The sequence below is a fragment of the Molothrus aeneus genome, chromosome 16, assembly GCF_037042795.1.
Source record: "Molothrus aeneus isolate 106 chromosome 16, BPBGC_Maene_1.0, whole genome shotgun sequence".
NCBI lineage: Eukaryota > Metazoa > Chordata > Aves > Passeriformes > Icteridae > Molothrus > Molothrus aeneus.
This window is the reverse complement of record NC_089661.1, coordinates 15,343,421-15,359,563: the sequence shown is the minus strand read 5'-3', so window position 1 is coordinate 15,359,563 and position 16,143 is coordinate 15,343,421. Positions and strand designations below refer to the sequence as shown.

At 55.9% G+C, this 16,143-nt stretch overlaps 1 protein-coding gene across 1 annotated transcript in view; it reads left to right on the top strand.

Moving 5' to 3' along the window:
• The window catches only part of PKD1 (polycystin 1, transient receptor potential channel interacting), an 83,523-nt gene that overhangs the window by 53,712 nt on the left and 13,668 nt on the right, over positions 1–16,143 (top strand). The window contains exons 17-29 of the mRNA XM_066560600.1: positions 1,387–1,530; positions 2,391–2,670; positions 4,338–4,554; positions 5,374–5,524; positions 6,688–6,840; positions 10,316–10,460; positions 11,281–11,883; positions 12,322–12,478; positions 12,736–12,988; positions 13,492–13,687; positions 14,677–14,847; positions 15,165–15,308; positions 15,805–16,015. Coding sequence (XP_066416697.1) covers positions 1,387–1,530; positions 2,391–2,670; positions 4,338–4,554; positions 5,374–5,524; positions 6,688–6,840; positions 10,316–10,460; positions 11,281–11,883; positions 12,322–12,478; positions 12,736–12,988; positions 13,492–13,687; positions 14,677–14,847; positions 15,165–15,308; positions 15,805–16,015 — 2,825 coding nt within the window. The remainder of the gene's footprint in view (positions 1–1,386; positions 1,531–2,390; positions 2,671–4,337; positions 4,555–5,373; positions 5,525–6,687; positions 6,841–10,315; positions 10,461–11,280; positions 11,884–12,321; positions 12,479–12,735; positions 12,989–13,491; positions 13,688–14,676; positions 14,848–15,164; positions 15,309–15,804; positions 16,016–16,143) is intronic.

Below are 16,143 nucleotides of genomic sequence, written 5' to 3'. Positions count from 1 at the left end.
ACAGCCACCTCTGAGGCACAGAGTCATGGGGTGGTTGGGGTGGAAGTGCCTTAAAGATCACCCAGTGCCGCCCCCGCCATGGGCAGGGACCCCTTCCACTATCCCAGGGTGCTCCAAGCCCTGTCCAGCCTGGCCTTGGACAGATCCAGGGGCAGCCACAGCTGCTCTGGGAACCCTGTGCCAGGGCCTGCCCACCCTCACAGGGAAGAATTAGTCCCTTTCCCAAGGAAATTTCTATAGGAGAAAGGAAACTTCCTATCCCACTCTTCTGCATTCCCAGCTCTTCACATGCCACGAGCTCTGCCCTCCTTTTACCCAGAGAGCTTCCTAAGAGCCAGGGCTCAGTTTTACTGTCAACAGTTCCTCTCTTCTCACCTTCCAAGCTCTTTTAGGGGAGGATTTTTTCAGGGCACGTCGTTTCTGTCCCACGAATCCCAAGGCCGAGCGCACCCGCTCAGGTCCTGTCGGGAACGTCCATCGCGGTGCAGTTGGCAACTGGAGATGGACTCAGGCTGGAAGTGGAAACTCTTACAGCCCGGGTTTGAAACCAGAGCTGCGGGATGAAAAGAAAAAAATGAAATTGATAGTCTTTCAAGGACATTCCGTACTATCTGGTTTCCATGCAGGAGCACAAAACAATGCTCCCAGTGTCGCAGGAAATCTGCAGATACTGGCGGGATGAGCGGGGCTCCAGCGCAGGGCTGGGGAATATTTATCCCCTTTTAAGAGTCTGCCATGTTAAACAATGTCTTCATTACTGTCTTTGAATTCATAACACTCATTATGCCAGGGCAGAGGGCTCAGTCCAGTGCTGGACAAGCCCATTTCCTTGGGGATTAAAGGAATTTAGACAGAGTGCAGGAGTCAGAGTTCAGCTGCTGTTGTGTCTGAGCCACTGGTGCCTCTAGAGCTCCTCGAGTGCTCTGCCAGGAAGGTGTGGTGGATGTCTGGAGATGTGCAGTCAGATTCCAGCTGAAAGCTTGGAACAACGGGCTGCTCCCTGGACAAGGTGGTTCTTCCATCCCCACCTGGCAGCACAAGCGGGGTTTGCTGGGAATTCAGCACCAGGGACCAGAGGGACGTTTCAGAAGTCATTTATGTAGTTAAAAAGTGTAAATAAATAAATCCAGAATAACCTAGACCAGCCCAACTTGGCGTTGGGTGGCTCTTGCAAATCACTGACGGAACTGGGCAGTGTAAGAGCAGAGGTGCAGCTTAAATCTGACCCCAAGTCCTTTGGGAATCCCTTCCTGCTGTTTCTTAGCACACACTGGGCCGGTGCAGAGCAATTCCTCCCTGTAGCACCAGGTGCTGGGGTGCATCCTTACCTGTTAGGTGTCCGTGTTTTGGTGTCAGACCTTCTGATGGAGCCTCTTGCCTTCCCAGGTGTTCATCAAGAGGGGAGGAGTCCCTATTGTGTCCCTGGAGTGCGTTTCCTGCAAGGCTCAGTCTGTCTACGAGGTCAGCAAGAGCTCCTACGTGTACCTGGAGGGCACCTGCCAGAACTGTCACAACGACTCCAAGCTTGGGGTAAAGTCACAAGGCTTTGCTTCACCTCTGGGGGGCTCTGGGAGAAGGGGCAGGCAGAGGTGGAAGGGGAAGGGAAGTGAGGTCCTGACCTAAATTGCTGTGGAGACAAGGAGGGGAAGCAATCCCTGGCCACAAGCAGCAGCAGGTGGGCCTGGCTGAGTCCTTGTGGGGTCATTCTAAGCCAAAGCCATGAGTGACCAGCTCTTTCCACACAAAAGCCACTTTTTTTTTTCCCCTATAAGAGACCTGTAAAGTGGTTTTTCTCCCTGCTGATTGGCATTTTGCCCATTATTCTGATGGTTCAAGCAGAGGTGGTTCAGTCTCTCCTCGTGTGCCCTCCTCTAATTCCAGCTTCCCCTGCAGCCTGTGGAGTGAAGCAGTCTCAGAACTGGAAGTCATGTTGCTCCCAGCAGGCCCAGCATGTCCTTGCTTGGCATTTTCTACTTGGTTATCTCACTGTTTCTCCTGTTATCACAATTGTAGGTTTGTGCTATTAACAGTAACCACCCAGGCCACGTTCAGCTTGAAGCACATAAAACACGGTATCCCGTGGAGACTCCACCAGTCCTTCATTTATTTCCTGTGTTTTGTACTCTGTATTATGAAATATTCTGTTGGAGGGTGATGTAATTTCAGAAACTAAAGTAGATCTCACAGTGGAAATATTCCCACCAGACATTTTGGAAAGGTTCCAGTTCTTGTTGCTGTAGCACACAAGACTAAAGCTGAATTATCAACTGCAAATTTGGCAGACGCTCCCACTAGAAATCTGTTACTTTTTATAAAAGACTCAATCTGAAAACATTTTAAGGACATAACTTCAGCTTCAAACCAAACCTCTGGTGTCTTTCCCCCTGCAGAGGTGGGCAGCTCACAGCTTCAAGAACAAGTCCCTCATCCTGGACAGAACAACCACGTCCACCGGCGACACAGGGATGAACCTGGTGCTGAGGCCAGGGGCCCTGAGGGATGGCGAGGGCTACACCTTCACCCTGCACATCACAGACCTCACCACGGGGGAGGAGGGCTTTGCCTCCATCGACCTGCTGCCCAACCAGCCCCCCGTGGGGGGGTCCTGCCGCCTGTCCCCCGAGGGGCCCCTCCGGGCGCTGGAGACCAAGGTGCACTTTGAGTGTGCAGGTGAGAGCCCCTGCCAGCCCTCTGCTCCTCCTGATCACCCCCTGATCCTGCCACAGGGGTTCCTTTCACCCCAAACTGCTGCCCCCAGGTGCTGCTGGCCAGGGCTGGGCTCAGCTGTGGTTTGGACCATGAGCAGCTTTGTGTGCCTGAATTGTGGAGCTCCCAGACTCCCCAGAGTGGGCAGGCAGTTTAAAAATTCCTAACTCACTTAGGTGAGTGGTGATATGCAGGCCAGGCCAGTTCTTGTGGGAGGGACTGGGTATTTCAGTGCAGGAAAATGAAGATGGTGCCCAAAACTGAGTCACAGTATGTGGGAAGAATGAGAAGACGAAGCAGTGGGGCCGTCTCTGCTGTGTGGGCTGGATGTTCCCACCAGAGCCACCTTCCCAACCAGCTGCAGAGACAGCAACAGCGAGCCCAGCTTTGGAAAAGTGGCCTGGCCGATGTCCCGTAGCCTTGGGCCAAGGACTAAGTGCCTCTGGAAACCAGATTTCCCCAAATGATCCGTGGTGGAGATTAGAGCTGTTTGTGCACAGTGCCGGGAAGCCACGCTGGGAGGGGATGAACCCTGCTGCTTCCAGGGGGCTGGGCACCAGACTGGGGGAGCAGCAGAAACCTGGTCAGGGTCATGGGCTTCTAACTTTGGTGTGCTTTGAGCTATCCAGAACGATGCTGGAATCAATTCCTCTTTGGAATGGTGAGAATTTCAGCTCTTAGTGATTGTTTTTAAGCTGAAGTGACAGACACAGTGGCAGTGCCAGCACCTTCACTGGGGCTCACTGGCAAACACACAGTGAATTTCCCAACTGCCCAGCTCCCATGAAACTCCCCATAATTCCTGGGAGCTGCAGGGAAACCTTTGTGCAGGTTTTATCCTGCACCCAGTTGTTCCTGAGATGCTGAACTGCCGGAAGGCTGAGCCTCTGTCTAAGGTCAGGCTTTGCAGGGCTTGTACAGAAGCTGTGGCTTTTGTCAGTGCTGTTCCCAGTCCCAGCAGAGTTATTCTCCCTTTTTATTTTGATCATGAATTTTTAATAATCCCTTTAAATGTTACAGAACCCAAACACCCAAGGAGAAACCCCTAAACATCACAAAAATTCACAGAGAACAAAGGCACCAATGCAGCCTGATGGAGTTCCTGAGCTGTCCTCGTTCTGGGGACAGTCTGCCAGAGCAGGGGACCCTTGCTGGGACAGCAGCAAGGGCAGGTCCATAGAACCATCAGAGAATCCTGGAATGGTTTGGAGTGGTCATTGAAGACCATCTTGTCTCTTGCCAGGGACACCTCCCACTAGTCTGGGTCACTCCAAACCCTGTTTGTGCTGCAGGGCTGAGCAGGATGGGAGTCCCCAGGTGAGGAGCAGGAGAAGGGACAGGGGCAGGGACAGGGGAAGGGGCAGGAGCAGGAGCAGGGACAGGGGAAGGGGCAGGAGCAGGAGAAGGGACAGGAGCAGGGGCAGAAGAAGGGACAGAGGCAGGAGCAGGGACAGGGGCAGGAGCAGGGGCAGTGCCAGCTCCTCCGGGGCAGTGTCTGCAGCTCCCCAGGCCCTGTCAGAGCTCTCTGGGTTTCCCTTGCAGGCTGGCGGGGCAGGGGCAGTGCCGGCTCCTCCGGGGCGGTGTCTGCAGCTCCCCAGGCCCTGTCAGAGCTCTCTGGGTTTCCCTTGCAGGCTGGCGGGACACGGAGGACGCGCAGGGGCCGCTGGTGTTCACGCTGCTGGCGTCGCGCCGCCGGCCCGGGCACTGGCAGGAGCTGTGCGTGTACAAGGGCAGCCGGGCCGAGCACGGCGCCTTCCTGCCCCCCGGCTTCCACGAGAGCGGCTTCCAGGTGTCCGTGGCCGTGCTGGTGCAGGACCAGCTGGGAGCCACCGTGGTGGCCATCAACCGGTAAGAGCCAGCTGGGCTGGCCCTCAGCCCCATGCCCAGCCTCAGCTCCCCTGTCCCAGGCTCGTGGCTTGGCCACTGGATCCCTGTCCGGGGTGAAGGGATGTGACCGTGTCACAGGGGTCTGAGGATGAGGGAAGAGACGAGGATCTGACTCCATGTTTCAGAAGGTTGATTTATTATTTTATGATATATGTTATATTAAAACTATACTAAAAGCATAGAAGAAAGGATTTCATCAGAAGGCTGGCTAAGAATAGAAAAAGAAAGAAAGAATGATAACAAAGTCTTGTGGCTCAGACTCTCTGTCCGAGCTAGCTCACTGTGATTGGCCATTAATTAGAAGCAACTAACATGAGCCAATCAAAGATCTACCTGTTGCATTCTACAGCACCAGATAACCATTGTTTACATTTTGTTCCTGAGGCCTCTCAGCTTCTCAGGAGGAAAAATCCTAAAGAAAGGATTTTTCATAAAAGATGTCTGTGACAAAGAGATGGCTTCCTGGAAGAGGCTGTTGGTAGGAGAGGGAGGGCAGGCTCAGCAGAAGTGCACACAGAAAATCTTTGTGGATCATTGCTTGACAGGGAGGTTTTCCCACTGCTTTCATAGACTCCTGGAATTGTTAAGTGGGAAAGACTCCTGGGATCATGGAGTCCAGGGCAGGGCCAGTGAGGAGCCAGGCTGCAGGTCTGTGGTGTTATGCAGATGGGGCACCAGGGCAGCAGCAGCAGTGCTGCCTTTGTGGGTCACCCACCTCCCTCCCTTCCTGTCCCTTCCCAGCCCAGCCTGCACTTCACCCAGGTCCCTCTTTCCTTGCAGCTCCATGGAAATCGGCCTCCCCGAGGGCTTCCCCAGCCTCTCCCACTGGCTCTACAATCAGACTGACACCGTGCTCCAGGGCTTGGTGAAACAAGGGGACCCTCAACAGGTCATCGAGTACTCCCTGGCCCTCATCACCATCTTAAATGAGGTAACACAGCTCGTTCTGCCCAAGGGGAGCCTCCAGAAGTCTTTGCAATCACCAGAGGAATTTTTGGGCCAGATTTTGTACAACATCCTCTATAGGCAGGGCAGGAATTTGGGGCTATATTCCCGTTTCCCTGCCCAGGAAGAGGCTGCTGCACACCTGGAAGGCAGGCAGGGATGATCCCCCTGGGCGCAGGCACCCTGCTTAGCTGGATAAGGACTGCACTCCAGGTACTAGTCGGCTGCTGAGTGCCAGGCTGTTCAGATAATTGCTTGGAGAGCAGGAGTGACAGTGAGGAAGTTCTGCTGGAAAATCAGCTCATTAGATGGATCCCTCTGGGGAGAAGCAGAGGCAGGAGACGTGGAGTGCAGGGAACAGGCGACTCCAGCTCAGCTCAGCAGCCTCTGACACCGCTCCTCACTGGAGGAGCATCGAGGGTAGCACAGGTGGGACAAACGGAGACGAGAGATCTCTGCAGCCAGGGCTGGGAACTTGGGGTTTATTGCAAAGGGCCTGGGGGCAGGGGCCTTTTGGGATTTGGGGTTTATTGCAAAGGGCCTGGGGGCAGGGCCCTGCTGGGAGCTGCCAGCCACAGCTCAGAGCAGGCCCAAGAGGATGAGAGGGGGAGAGAGGATGAGAGGGTGAGAAAATAAGAGAGGCAAGAGAGCAAAAGCATAAGAGAGTAAAAGGGGTAAGAGAGTGAAGTTCCCATTACAATACAATAAATCTTCTTCTGTGCTGAATATTCTAATTCTCACTAACCAATCTAATACAACATACAAATCTTACAGCATTTACATACAGCCTATAAGAATCATTACATTACCACACTGTGCTACATTTTAAACCCTAAAAACTCCTCTTTGGGCCCCTTCTGCCAAGCTAGTAGGGTCTGCTCGGACCCTTGGAGCTGTCTGCAAGCAGAGGGTGTTGTTCCATCAAAAGGGGATCACCTTCAGTGGCCACACCATTGTTTTCCAGTTGTTCAGTAACTGAGGGATCTCAAAGCTTGCTTTCATTTCAACCTCGCTTATAGTTTCCATATTCTCAAAATCTTTTGCCAGGCAATCATATTGATAAGGCTTTCCTGCTTCATCTTCCCCAATCCTCACTGTGTTATTCCCACTCCACCCTCCTCAACTCCTGCTGTGTTTCCCACCCCCCAGTACGAGCGGTCGGTGCTGCTGGAGCCCGAGGCTGGCCAGGAGCTGGAGCTGCGCACCTGGACCCGCAACACCATCACGGAGACGCTGAACGCGCTGAAGGTCAACACGGTGGATGACATCCAGCAGATCTCAGCTGCCCTGGCCCAGTGCACGGTACGGCCTGCCCCCCCTCAGCCTGCAGCTCCTCAGGGCCTGCTGTGCTCCCCTGGCTCTGTCCACACACACAGGGACAGGTGTCACTGCCCGCCCTGCCAGGGCTTCTGTGCTGACCTCCTGGGTGCTGCCACCTCTGCCCCTGCCCGCTCTGCCCCTGCCCGCTCTGCCCCTGCCCGCTCTGCCCCTTCCTGCTCTGCCCCTTCCTGCTCTGCCCCTGCCCGCTCTGCCCCTGCCCGCTCTGCCCCTGCCCGCTCTGCCCCTGCCCGCTCTGCCCCTTCCTGCTCTGCCCCTGCCCGCTCTGCCCCTGCCCGCTCTGCCCCTGCCCGCTCTGCCCCTGCCCGCTCTGCCCCTGCCTCCTCTGCCCCTGCCCGCTCTGCCTCTGCCTGCTCTGCCCCTTCCTGCTCTGCCCCTGCCTGCTCTGCCCCTTCCCACTCTGCCCCTTCCCACTCTGCCCCTGCCCGCTCTGCCCCTGCCACCTCTGCCCCTGCCCGCTCTGCCCCTGCCCGCTCTGCCCCTGCCAGCTCTGCCCCTTCCTGCTCTGCCCCTGCCCGCTCTGCCCCTGCCCGCTCTGCCCCTGCCCGCTCTGCCCCTTCCCGCTCTGCCCCTGCCACCTCTGCCCCTGCCCGCTCTGCCCCTGCCACCTCTGCCCCTGCCCGCTCTGCCCCTGCCCGCTCTGCCCCTGCCACCTCTGCCCCTGCCCGCTCTGCCCCTGCCACCTCTGCCCCTGCCCGCTCTGCCCCTGCCCGCTCTGCCCCTGCCACCTCTGTCCCTGCCACCTCTGCCCCTGCCTGCTCTGCCCCTGCCAGCTCTGCCCCTGCCAGCTCTGCCCCTTCCTGCTCTGCCCCTGCCTGCTCTGTGCTGCTCCTCTGGTTGGCAGCTGCAGGAGAGGCCTCCACGGGCTGGAGAATGGGAGAGCCATGGAATGGTTTGGGTTGGAAAGGATCTTAAAGCTCACCCAGTGCCACCCCCTGCCATGGGCAGGGACATCTCCCACTGTCCCAGGCTGCTCCAAGCTCTGTCCAACCTGGCCTTGGGCACTGCCAGGGATCCAGGGGCAGCCCCAGCTGCTCTGGGCACCCTGTGCCAGGGCCTGCCCACCCTTCCAGGGAACAATTCCATCCCAATATCCAATCTGATCTTCCCTCTTTCAGCTTAAAGCCATTTCCCATCGTCCTGGCCCTCCATCCCTTGTCCCAAGTCCCTCTCCAGCTCTCCTGGAGCCTTGAGGCACTGGAAGGAGCTCAAGGCTGGACCCCCCCAGCTCTCCCAGAGCAGAGGGGCTCCAGAAACATTGGAATAAATTGCTGGGGGAGTCACAGAATCTGTGAGGACAGGCTGGGCTCCCATCAGGAGTAACACAAGTGGAGCTGCTTTGGGCCAGGGACCAGTGCCCAGGTGTGATGCTGCTCCCAGCCCTGTTTCTGCCCTACAAGATGAGAAACCCCTCTCTGCTTTGCTCTGCTGCTCACTGGAAGCACTGGGATCCTGGCAGTTTGCAGCCCCCATTCCCAGTGCTGGTGCTGGTGGATTTAGGAGGGAAGAGAGCACAGTTAGGTAATGCACTTGTGCTTTGGTGCTCAGCCAGGCTGCTCTGGCTCCTCCTCCCTCCCTCCCTAATCTTTGCTTTGGGGCCTGGTCAGGTTCCTTGGCCCTGGCATTGCTTGCCCTGCAGCCAGGTCAGTGTGGGCAGGCCCTGCATCCCACCCACAGAGTCCTGAGCTGCTCCCTCCCCTGCCTCTGAGCCTGCAAACCTCATAAATCCCTTCTTTCTGTGCCCCTCTGTCCGGGTTTGGGGTTGAGCACATCCCATTCCATGCTGGAGCAGTTTGTTTCTGTCTCTCCCACCTCCTCCTGCCTCGTGACTTGGTTTTGCTGTGGGAGCTTAGGTCTAGAAATAGAAGTTTTATTCCACGGGGAAAGCTGACATTCCAGGATTACTTTGTGCTCTGGGCTGGAATGAAAAGCTTAGGAAAACAGAACTCCAGAAATTCCCAGGTGGCTGAGACAAGTGGAGTTCACACATTCCTTTCCTGCACAAGTGTCCATCAGGGCTGGTACATTCTTGATTTTACCTACAAGGGAGAGGAAAAATCAGAATTAGTTTCTCCTGGAGGGATAAAAAAAGAATCTTGGACTTTTTGGTCAATTCTCCTCCCTGAGTAGGAGCTGCCCTTGGGTGGTTCCTCCCCATAACCCAGTGTCTTCCCCACCTCCCTGATTCCTGACTCCAATTCACACAGTCTGTCCTGGCTTCTCAGAGCTTACAAATAAAGCAGAAAAGGGGGAATTCAAGACCTGCAGATGCTGTTTTGATTCTTCACCAAAACATATGGTGAATCACGGCTGAATCCTGTGATGATTAAAAGAAAAAAGATGAATAAGAGCGAGGAAGGGGGTTGTAACAGCTTCCATGTGTTCCTCAGTCCCTCCCATCCAGCCTTGGAGAGTGCAGGAAGCTCCAGGCCATGGCTGGAACATTCTGTTTCTTGGACACATCTGGGAGCAGAGGGAGGGACATCCATCATGCCTGAGTGGCAGGATTCCTCCCACAGCCTTCAGGAGGATTTGGACACCAAAATGGATTCGGCTGGGGCTAAATCCTGCTTCCATTGGAGGTCGTGGAGGGGATGGAGGAATCCCATGCAGCTCCTCCTGCTTGGTTGCTGTGTGTGGTCCCAGGGGGGAGGTGTGCCTGGTCCCTGTGAGTGCACACCAGGGAACGTGAATTTAGAATCACAGAACCCTGGAATGGCTTGGGTTGGAAGGATCAGGTTGCTCCAAGCCCTGTCCAGCCTGGCCTTGAACATTTCCAGGGATGGGACAGGCGCAGCTTCTCTGGGCAACAATTTCCTCCCTTTATTCCTCTTCCCAACCCAAAAGCATCCTCTGCCAGGCATCCTCTGCCTGCCTGTACACTGGCACTTGGGAATATCATGGGAGGCAGATGGAAGAGTCTTGGGGCTATGTCGCAGACATCTTTCATGAAAAATCCTTTCTTAGGATTTTTCCTTGTGAAAAGCTGCAGTTTCAGCAACCAAAAGTAACCAATGGTTATCTACTGCTATAGAATGCAACAGGTAGACCTATGATTAGTCTCCTGTGGATGTTTAGATTTACTGACCACTCATGGCAGAGCTGGCTCTTGCTCTCTGTCTGAGACACAGATCTTTGTTATCCATTCTTGTCTATTCTTAGCTTAGCTAGCTTCTGAAGAAACCTTTTCCTTTCTATTTCTTTTTAGTATAGTCTTAATGTAACATATATCATAAAATAATAAATCAAGCCTTCTGATCATGGAGTCAACATTCTCGTCTCTTCTTCATCCTGAAAACCCTTGTGACCACGGTCACAGGGCTACCAACAAGTTTGCTGGCCACTGTCAGGGTGAGCAGGGGAAAGATCTCCTGAGAGCAGAGCCAGCTGGGCTCTCCCTGGGCTGCTCCTGCTCTGTCAGACCCTGGTCCCTCTGCAGGTGGTGAGCAAGGAGCTGGTGTGCAAGTCGTGCCTGACAAGGACCCTGAACAAGCTGGAGACCATGATGACCATTCTGCAGGGAGAGACCACGCAGGGCACAGTGACCCCGACTGGCATCGCCGACAACATCCTCAACATCACAGGTGAGCCTTGTCCTCTGGCTGGGGACAGGGCACAGCCCCAGGGGCAGCAGCAGCCTGAGGGGAGCTTTCAGGCTCCCTCCTCTGCCCTTTGGGCTTTGGCACAGATTTTTAGGAAGCTGCATCTGCCATTTGGAGTGTGGCATCCCAGCCCTCTCTGCTCCCTGCGCTTTTCCCAGGGTTGTCCTGGCTTTGGCAGCTGCTCTGTGGACATTTCCATCTGACAGTTGTTAATATAACCCACTAATACTCCTAATAAGCTCACTAATACTCCAGGGGATTCTCTTTTTAGTAAACAGCGAGTAACAGCTATGGCTTCCAGATGCCTGTCTTCCTGGTTGGAGTCCAAGGAGGCTGTCAAACCTCACTGGGGCTTCTGGGAGCACTGTGTGGAAATTCCCACCTGGGTGACCTGGAGGGAAGCAGAGACACCTTCTCTGCACCCCTGGTTACCTCTGCACTCCTTTCTGAGTGTTGTGCATTTTACAGTGCAGAAGCTTGGGAACATGTGTTTGTTTTATCCGTTCCCTCCCTGTTTCCTGAGCTGTGGTTCTCTTCACTACACAGGAGGGAAATCAAGCGTGTGGTGATTAAGTATTCCTCACCAAACCTGGTAAATTAGAGAGGCTGCAGGAACTGCTGACAGCTTTGCTTTTAGCTCTGGGCTATGAACACTCCGGTGGGGAAGGTCATGTGCAGAGGAACAGTGAGAAGACAGCAAGGAAAACCTTGTCTGATTGCTTTGGGAAGGTGTCAGGTGTTCTCCTGACTGTAGCAGTTATCCAGGCCATTTACCACTTCCTCTTCATTTCTCTCCTGGCAGGTGACCTGATCCACCTTGTCAATACAGTTTCACAAGAATCCAAGCCCCAGGAGCTGCTGGCTGATTCCCACAATTTGCTGCTGGCTCCCAAAGCCTACAACCTGTCTTCCAGCCTGATGAGAATCCTCATGAAATCCCGGGTGCTGAACGAAGAGCCCCTCGAGCTGGTGGGAGGAGAAATTAAGGCCAGAGGCAAGAGGTCTGACCCCTTTAACCTGCTTTGCTACGAAAACACACCAAACTGCCAGTTCTCCATCCCCCAGGCCTTCAACTCCACCCTTTCCAACCTGACGGATGTCATCCAAGTCATGTTCCAAGTGGACTCCAATCCCTTCCCTTTTGGCTACATCAGCAACTACACCGTGTCCACCAAGGTGGCCTCCATGGAGTTCCAGACACACAACGGGGTGCAGATCCCCATAGGGAGCCTGGACTCTGAGAAAGCCATCACTGTGATGGTCTCAAACAGCACAGAGCCTGAGAATCTCGTGGCTGGCACTGAAGTCATCGAGGCAAGAACATCTGTGAACCTGATTGTGATCATGGAGAGCAACAACAGGGAAGCAGGACTGCACTTTCAGCTCACCTACAGAGTCCTCAATGGTAGGGCAGACAAATCCATCTCTTTGTTGGTCCTTCCTGTGGGACACGAGGGCTGGGTGTGAGGGATAACCAGTGTGGGAGGGGATGCTGGGTGCCAGCAGCAGGTTCCATGCTGCATGGTCGAGGTTCTGGCTGTCCTGGACAATCTCCATGCCCAGTGTCATCCTTGCTCGTGGATTCTGGCCCTGAGAAGCCTTTTGCTTTTCCCAGCCCTTCTGTTGAGCCACATTAGCCCTGGAAGGCATTGTCCAGTCCCTCTCCCAGGCAGGCCCAGTGGTACCCAGCGCTCAGGGATCCTCTGAAGTGCACACTGAGGGGGCACAGTCTGGAACAGCATCTCCCACAGCTCCCTGCATTCCTTCTTCCCTGAGCCCCAGACCTGTGGCTGAGCCTGCCAGGGGTTTCTAAAGCCCTTTCTGTTCCTTCCCCTCCCCACAGAGCATTACCTGGCCAGTGAGCCCGAGCCCTTCATCATGGCCTATCTCCACCACGAGCCTGAGCCCAACGAGCACAACTGCTCTGCCTCCAAGAGAATCAGCCTGGACGCCCTGGCTGGAAGTGACCACAAGCTCTACACCTTCTTCACCTCACCCAGGTAAGAGAAGCCTCCCTGTCAGCCTCAGGCTGTGCTGTGGATCCTTGTGAGGGGTGATCAGGTGGTCTGTGGAGCCCCTGAGTATCTGCACAGCCAAAGGGTGTAAATTATACCACATTCATTGGGCTTTTCCTCCTTTCTGAGTGCATCCCTGCCCCTGTGGCTGGAGGCTTTCTGTGGTCACACCTCCACCAGAATGGGGCTGGTGTCCCTTCAGGAGGCAGGGGAGTCATCTCCTTGCTCTTTCCCTTCCCCAGAACGGACGACCCCATCCAGAAATACTACCTGAACATCACCAACCACTTCAGCTGGTCGGCAGTGGAGGTGACCCTGGGGCTGTACACGTCCCTGTGCCAGTACTTCAGCGAGCAGGAGAAGCGCTGGAAGACAGAAGGAATTGTCCCCCTGGAGGAGACCAGGCCAGACCAGGCTGTGTGCTTGACCCAGCACCTCACAGCCTTTGGGGCCAGCCTGTTTGTGCCCCCAAACTCTGTCCAGTTCATCTTTCCCGTGAGTACCACAAAGCAGAGCCTGTGCCGTGCTGTCACACATAGAACAGGTTGTTGTCACCTGGAGCAAAGCCAGAGGCTCCTGTTGGTTTCATGTCCAAGCTGGCACCAGCACAGGCATCTGGGAGCCTTTGGGAGGTGCAGATGGGCACAGCTCAGGGGAAGCTGTGTTCCCTGGTTGGGAATCCTGGCTGGAAACAGACCTTTGCAGATGGCTTTAGTCCCTGGCCTGGACACCTTGTGCTGTGCTCCCCTCCTAGGGAGATGCCAAAGGTTCCTCCCAGCTGTCACCCAGCGCTGTTTGATCCCAGGGAGCTGCACCTGCCAGCTGCTCCTGCTTCCCAGGGGCATCCAGCTCTCCCTGGCTGTGTCCCTGTGACGTGAGCAGGAGCTGCTGCTGCTGCCAGCTCTGCGGGGCCGTGGCTGTGAGCGGGGCCATGGCCAGGAAGGGAATGGGAACGGGATCCTCCTGGGCTTGCCTTTCAACACTTTTCTCTTCTGCAGGCTCCAGGCCCAGGGCTGAACTACATCGTGCTGCTGACGTGTGCCGTGTGCTTTGTCACCTACTCGGTGGCCGCGCTGATCGTGCACAAGCTGGACATGATCGACCTGAGCCGCGTGGGGGTGATCCCCTTCTGCGGCAAGAACGGGATGTACAAATACGAGATCCTGGTGAAAACGGGCTGGGGCAGAGGCTCAGGTGAGCCCACAGCCTGCTCCCGTGCCTGCTGCCCAAGGGGACACCTGTAGCTCACCTGAGGTCCCACCTCAGCACGACACGCTCTGAATGCTCCCTGCAGGGCCCAGAGCTGAGCTGCAGCTTCACTCCAGGGCTTCCCACAGCATTCCCAGGTTTTATTGTCTGATGATGGGGCAGGTCAAGAGAATGGTTTGGGTTGGAAGGTTCCTCAGAAACCTTCTGGTTCCAACCCCCTGACATAGTTAGGGACACCTTCCACTAGCCCAGACTGCTCCACCACTGGCTGTTGTGTTGGGAAATGCAATTGCTGGTGGAAGGAACCACCCAGGAGAGAAATCCCCCCATCCTGCCTTCCTTGACTGGGCTGTGGTTGCAGAGGCAGAGGTTGTTCCTCACTTCTGACCCTCTCCTGCCCAGCTGGCCCTTTGGATGGCTCCTTTTGCTGTCCTCCAGAACCCATCACTTTGTTCTGAATCCTTCCCAACAGCAGGCAGGCACCAAGTTTGGCTTCCCTTCGTGGGCTGGTTTGTAGATAGAGCTGTCACAGCCAGGGCTGGGCTCCATAAGAGCTGTGCATGAGGGGTGAGGGAGGGGAGTGCTGCCTTCCCTTGTGTGGCAGTGGTGTTTTCAAACCTGGCATCCCACTCCTGCCAGGAGATGAAAAGGGCACACCTTCCCTCACCTGCTCGTGGAGCTGCCAAAGAGCAATGTGAGTAAAACAGCTCCTAAACCCAGGGCTGCTTTCAGGACATATCTTAATCTCAGCTTCTGCAAACAGCAGTGTGTCTGTTGACTCCTGGCTCTTCAGGGCACCATTGTCACTGCTTCAAAAGTCAAACAAGATAATTGAATCCTTCCCAACAGCAGGCAGGCACAAAGTTTGGCTTCTCTTCATGGGCTGGTTTGCAGATGGAGCTGCCACAGGCAGGGCTGGGGAGCAGCTTCACCTCGGGTGGGCTTCTCTGAGGGAGCCCCTTCCTTCCCTGCAGGTACCACGGCCCACGTGGGCATCGCCCTCTACGGGGTGGACAACAAGAGTGGCCACAGACACCTGGATGGGGACAACGCCTTCCACCGCAACAGCCTGGACGTGTTCCAGATCGCCACGGAGCGCAGCCTGGGCAGCCTCTGCCGCATCCGCATCTGGCACGACAACAAAGGTGGGACATGGAGGGGCCTGCACCGCGGGAGCTGGCCCCTGGTCACTGCTGGATCGCGGGGATGCTGTGGGGGATTCCTCACAGACTGGCCAGGTGCCACCCCAGACACAGAGGATGCAATGTGCTGTGCACTGTGATCGTAAATGTCACCTCAGGGTGAGGTGGCTGCGCCACGCTTCCCTCGTGGGTGCTGTGCAGTGCCCATCGGTGACAGTCGTGTCACTGTCCCACTGACAGTGCTCATGTGGCCCCTCAGCTTCGCGGGCTCACCCAGGAAATGTGTGCCATGAAATAATTGCTTTGTGTGCCCCGCTCAGGCCTGAGCCCCTCGTGGTACCTGCAGCACGTCATCGTGCGGGACCTGCAGAGCAGCAAGAGCTATTTCTTCCTGGTGAACGACTGGCTGTCAGTGGAGAGCGAGGACAACGACGGCCTGGTGGAGAGGGAGGTGTTTGCTGCCAGTGAGTGCCCCACATCCCCTGGCTCCTTCTCACCCCTGGCGTCTGGGCCCCTCCTTATCTCCAGGCTGAGCCCCTTTCCCAGCTCCCTCAGCTGCTCCTGGTGCTCCTGCCCCTTCCCCATCTCTGTTCCCTTCCCTGGACATGCTCCATCCCCTCCAGGACTTTCTTCTTGTGAGGTTCTCAGAACTGACCCCAGGACTGGAGGTTCCTCAGCAATGCCCTGCACAAGGGACAGGCACTGCCCTGGGGTACAAGCCAGGTGCCATTGGCCTCTTGCCCACCTGGACACAGCTGGGCTCATGTTCAGCCTGTCACCCCCAGATCCTTTTCTGCTGGGCAGCTTTTCCAGCCCCTCATCCTCAGACCTGGAGCACTGCATGGGGAGGGCCCCTGTGGATGCAGTGTGGGTACTCTGGAGTTCCTGGAATGGATGTGGCCAGCTCAGCTGGGTCCCCAAGGTGCTGCAGCCACCCTGAGTGTGTCCCTCTGTCCCCAGGTGAGAGCGAGCTGAGGAGCTTCTGGCGGATCTTCGTGGCGGAGCTGCAGCGTGGGTTCTTTGAGAAGCACGTGTGGCTGTCCCTGTGGGACCGCCCGCCCCGCTCCCGCTTCACCCGCGTCCAGAGGGCCACCTGCTGCTGCCTCCTCATCTTCCTCTTCCTCTGCGCCAACGCCGTGTGGTACGGCGTGGTGGGCAGCGTCCACCTCAGGTGTGTTTGGTGTGGTGGGCAGTGTCCATCTCAGGTGTGTTTGGTGTGGTGGGCAGTGTCCATCTCAGGTGTGTAAAGGGTGTGGTGGGCAGTGTCCATCTCAGGTGTGTTTGGTGTGGTGGGCAGTG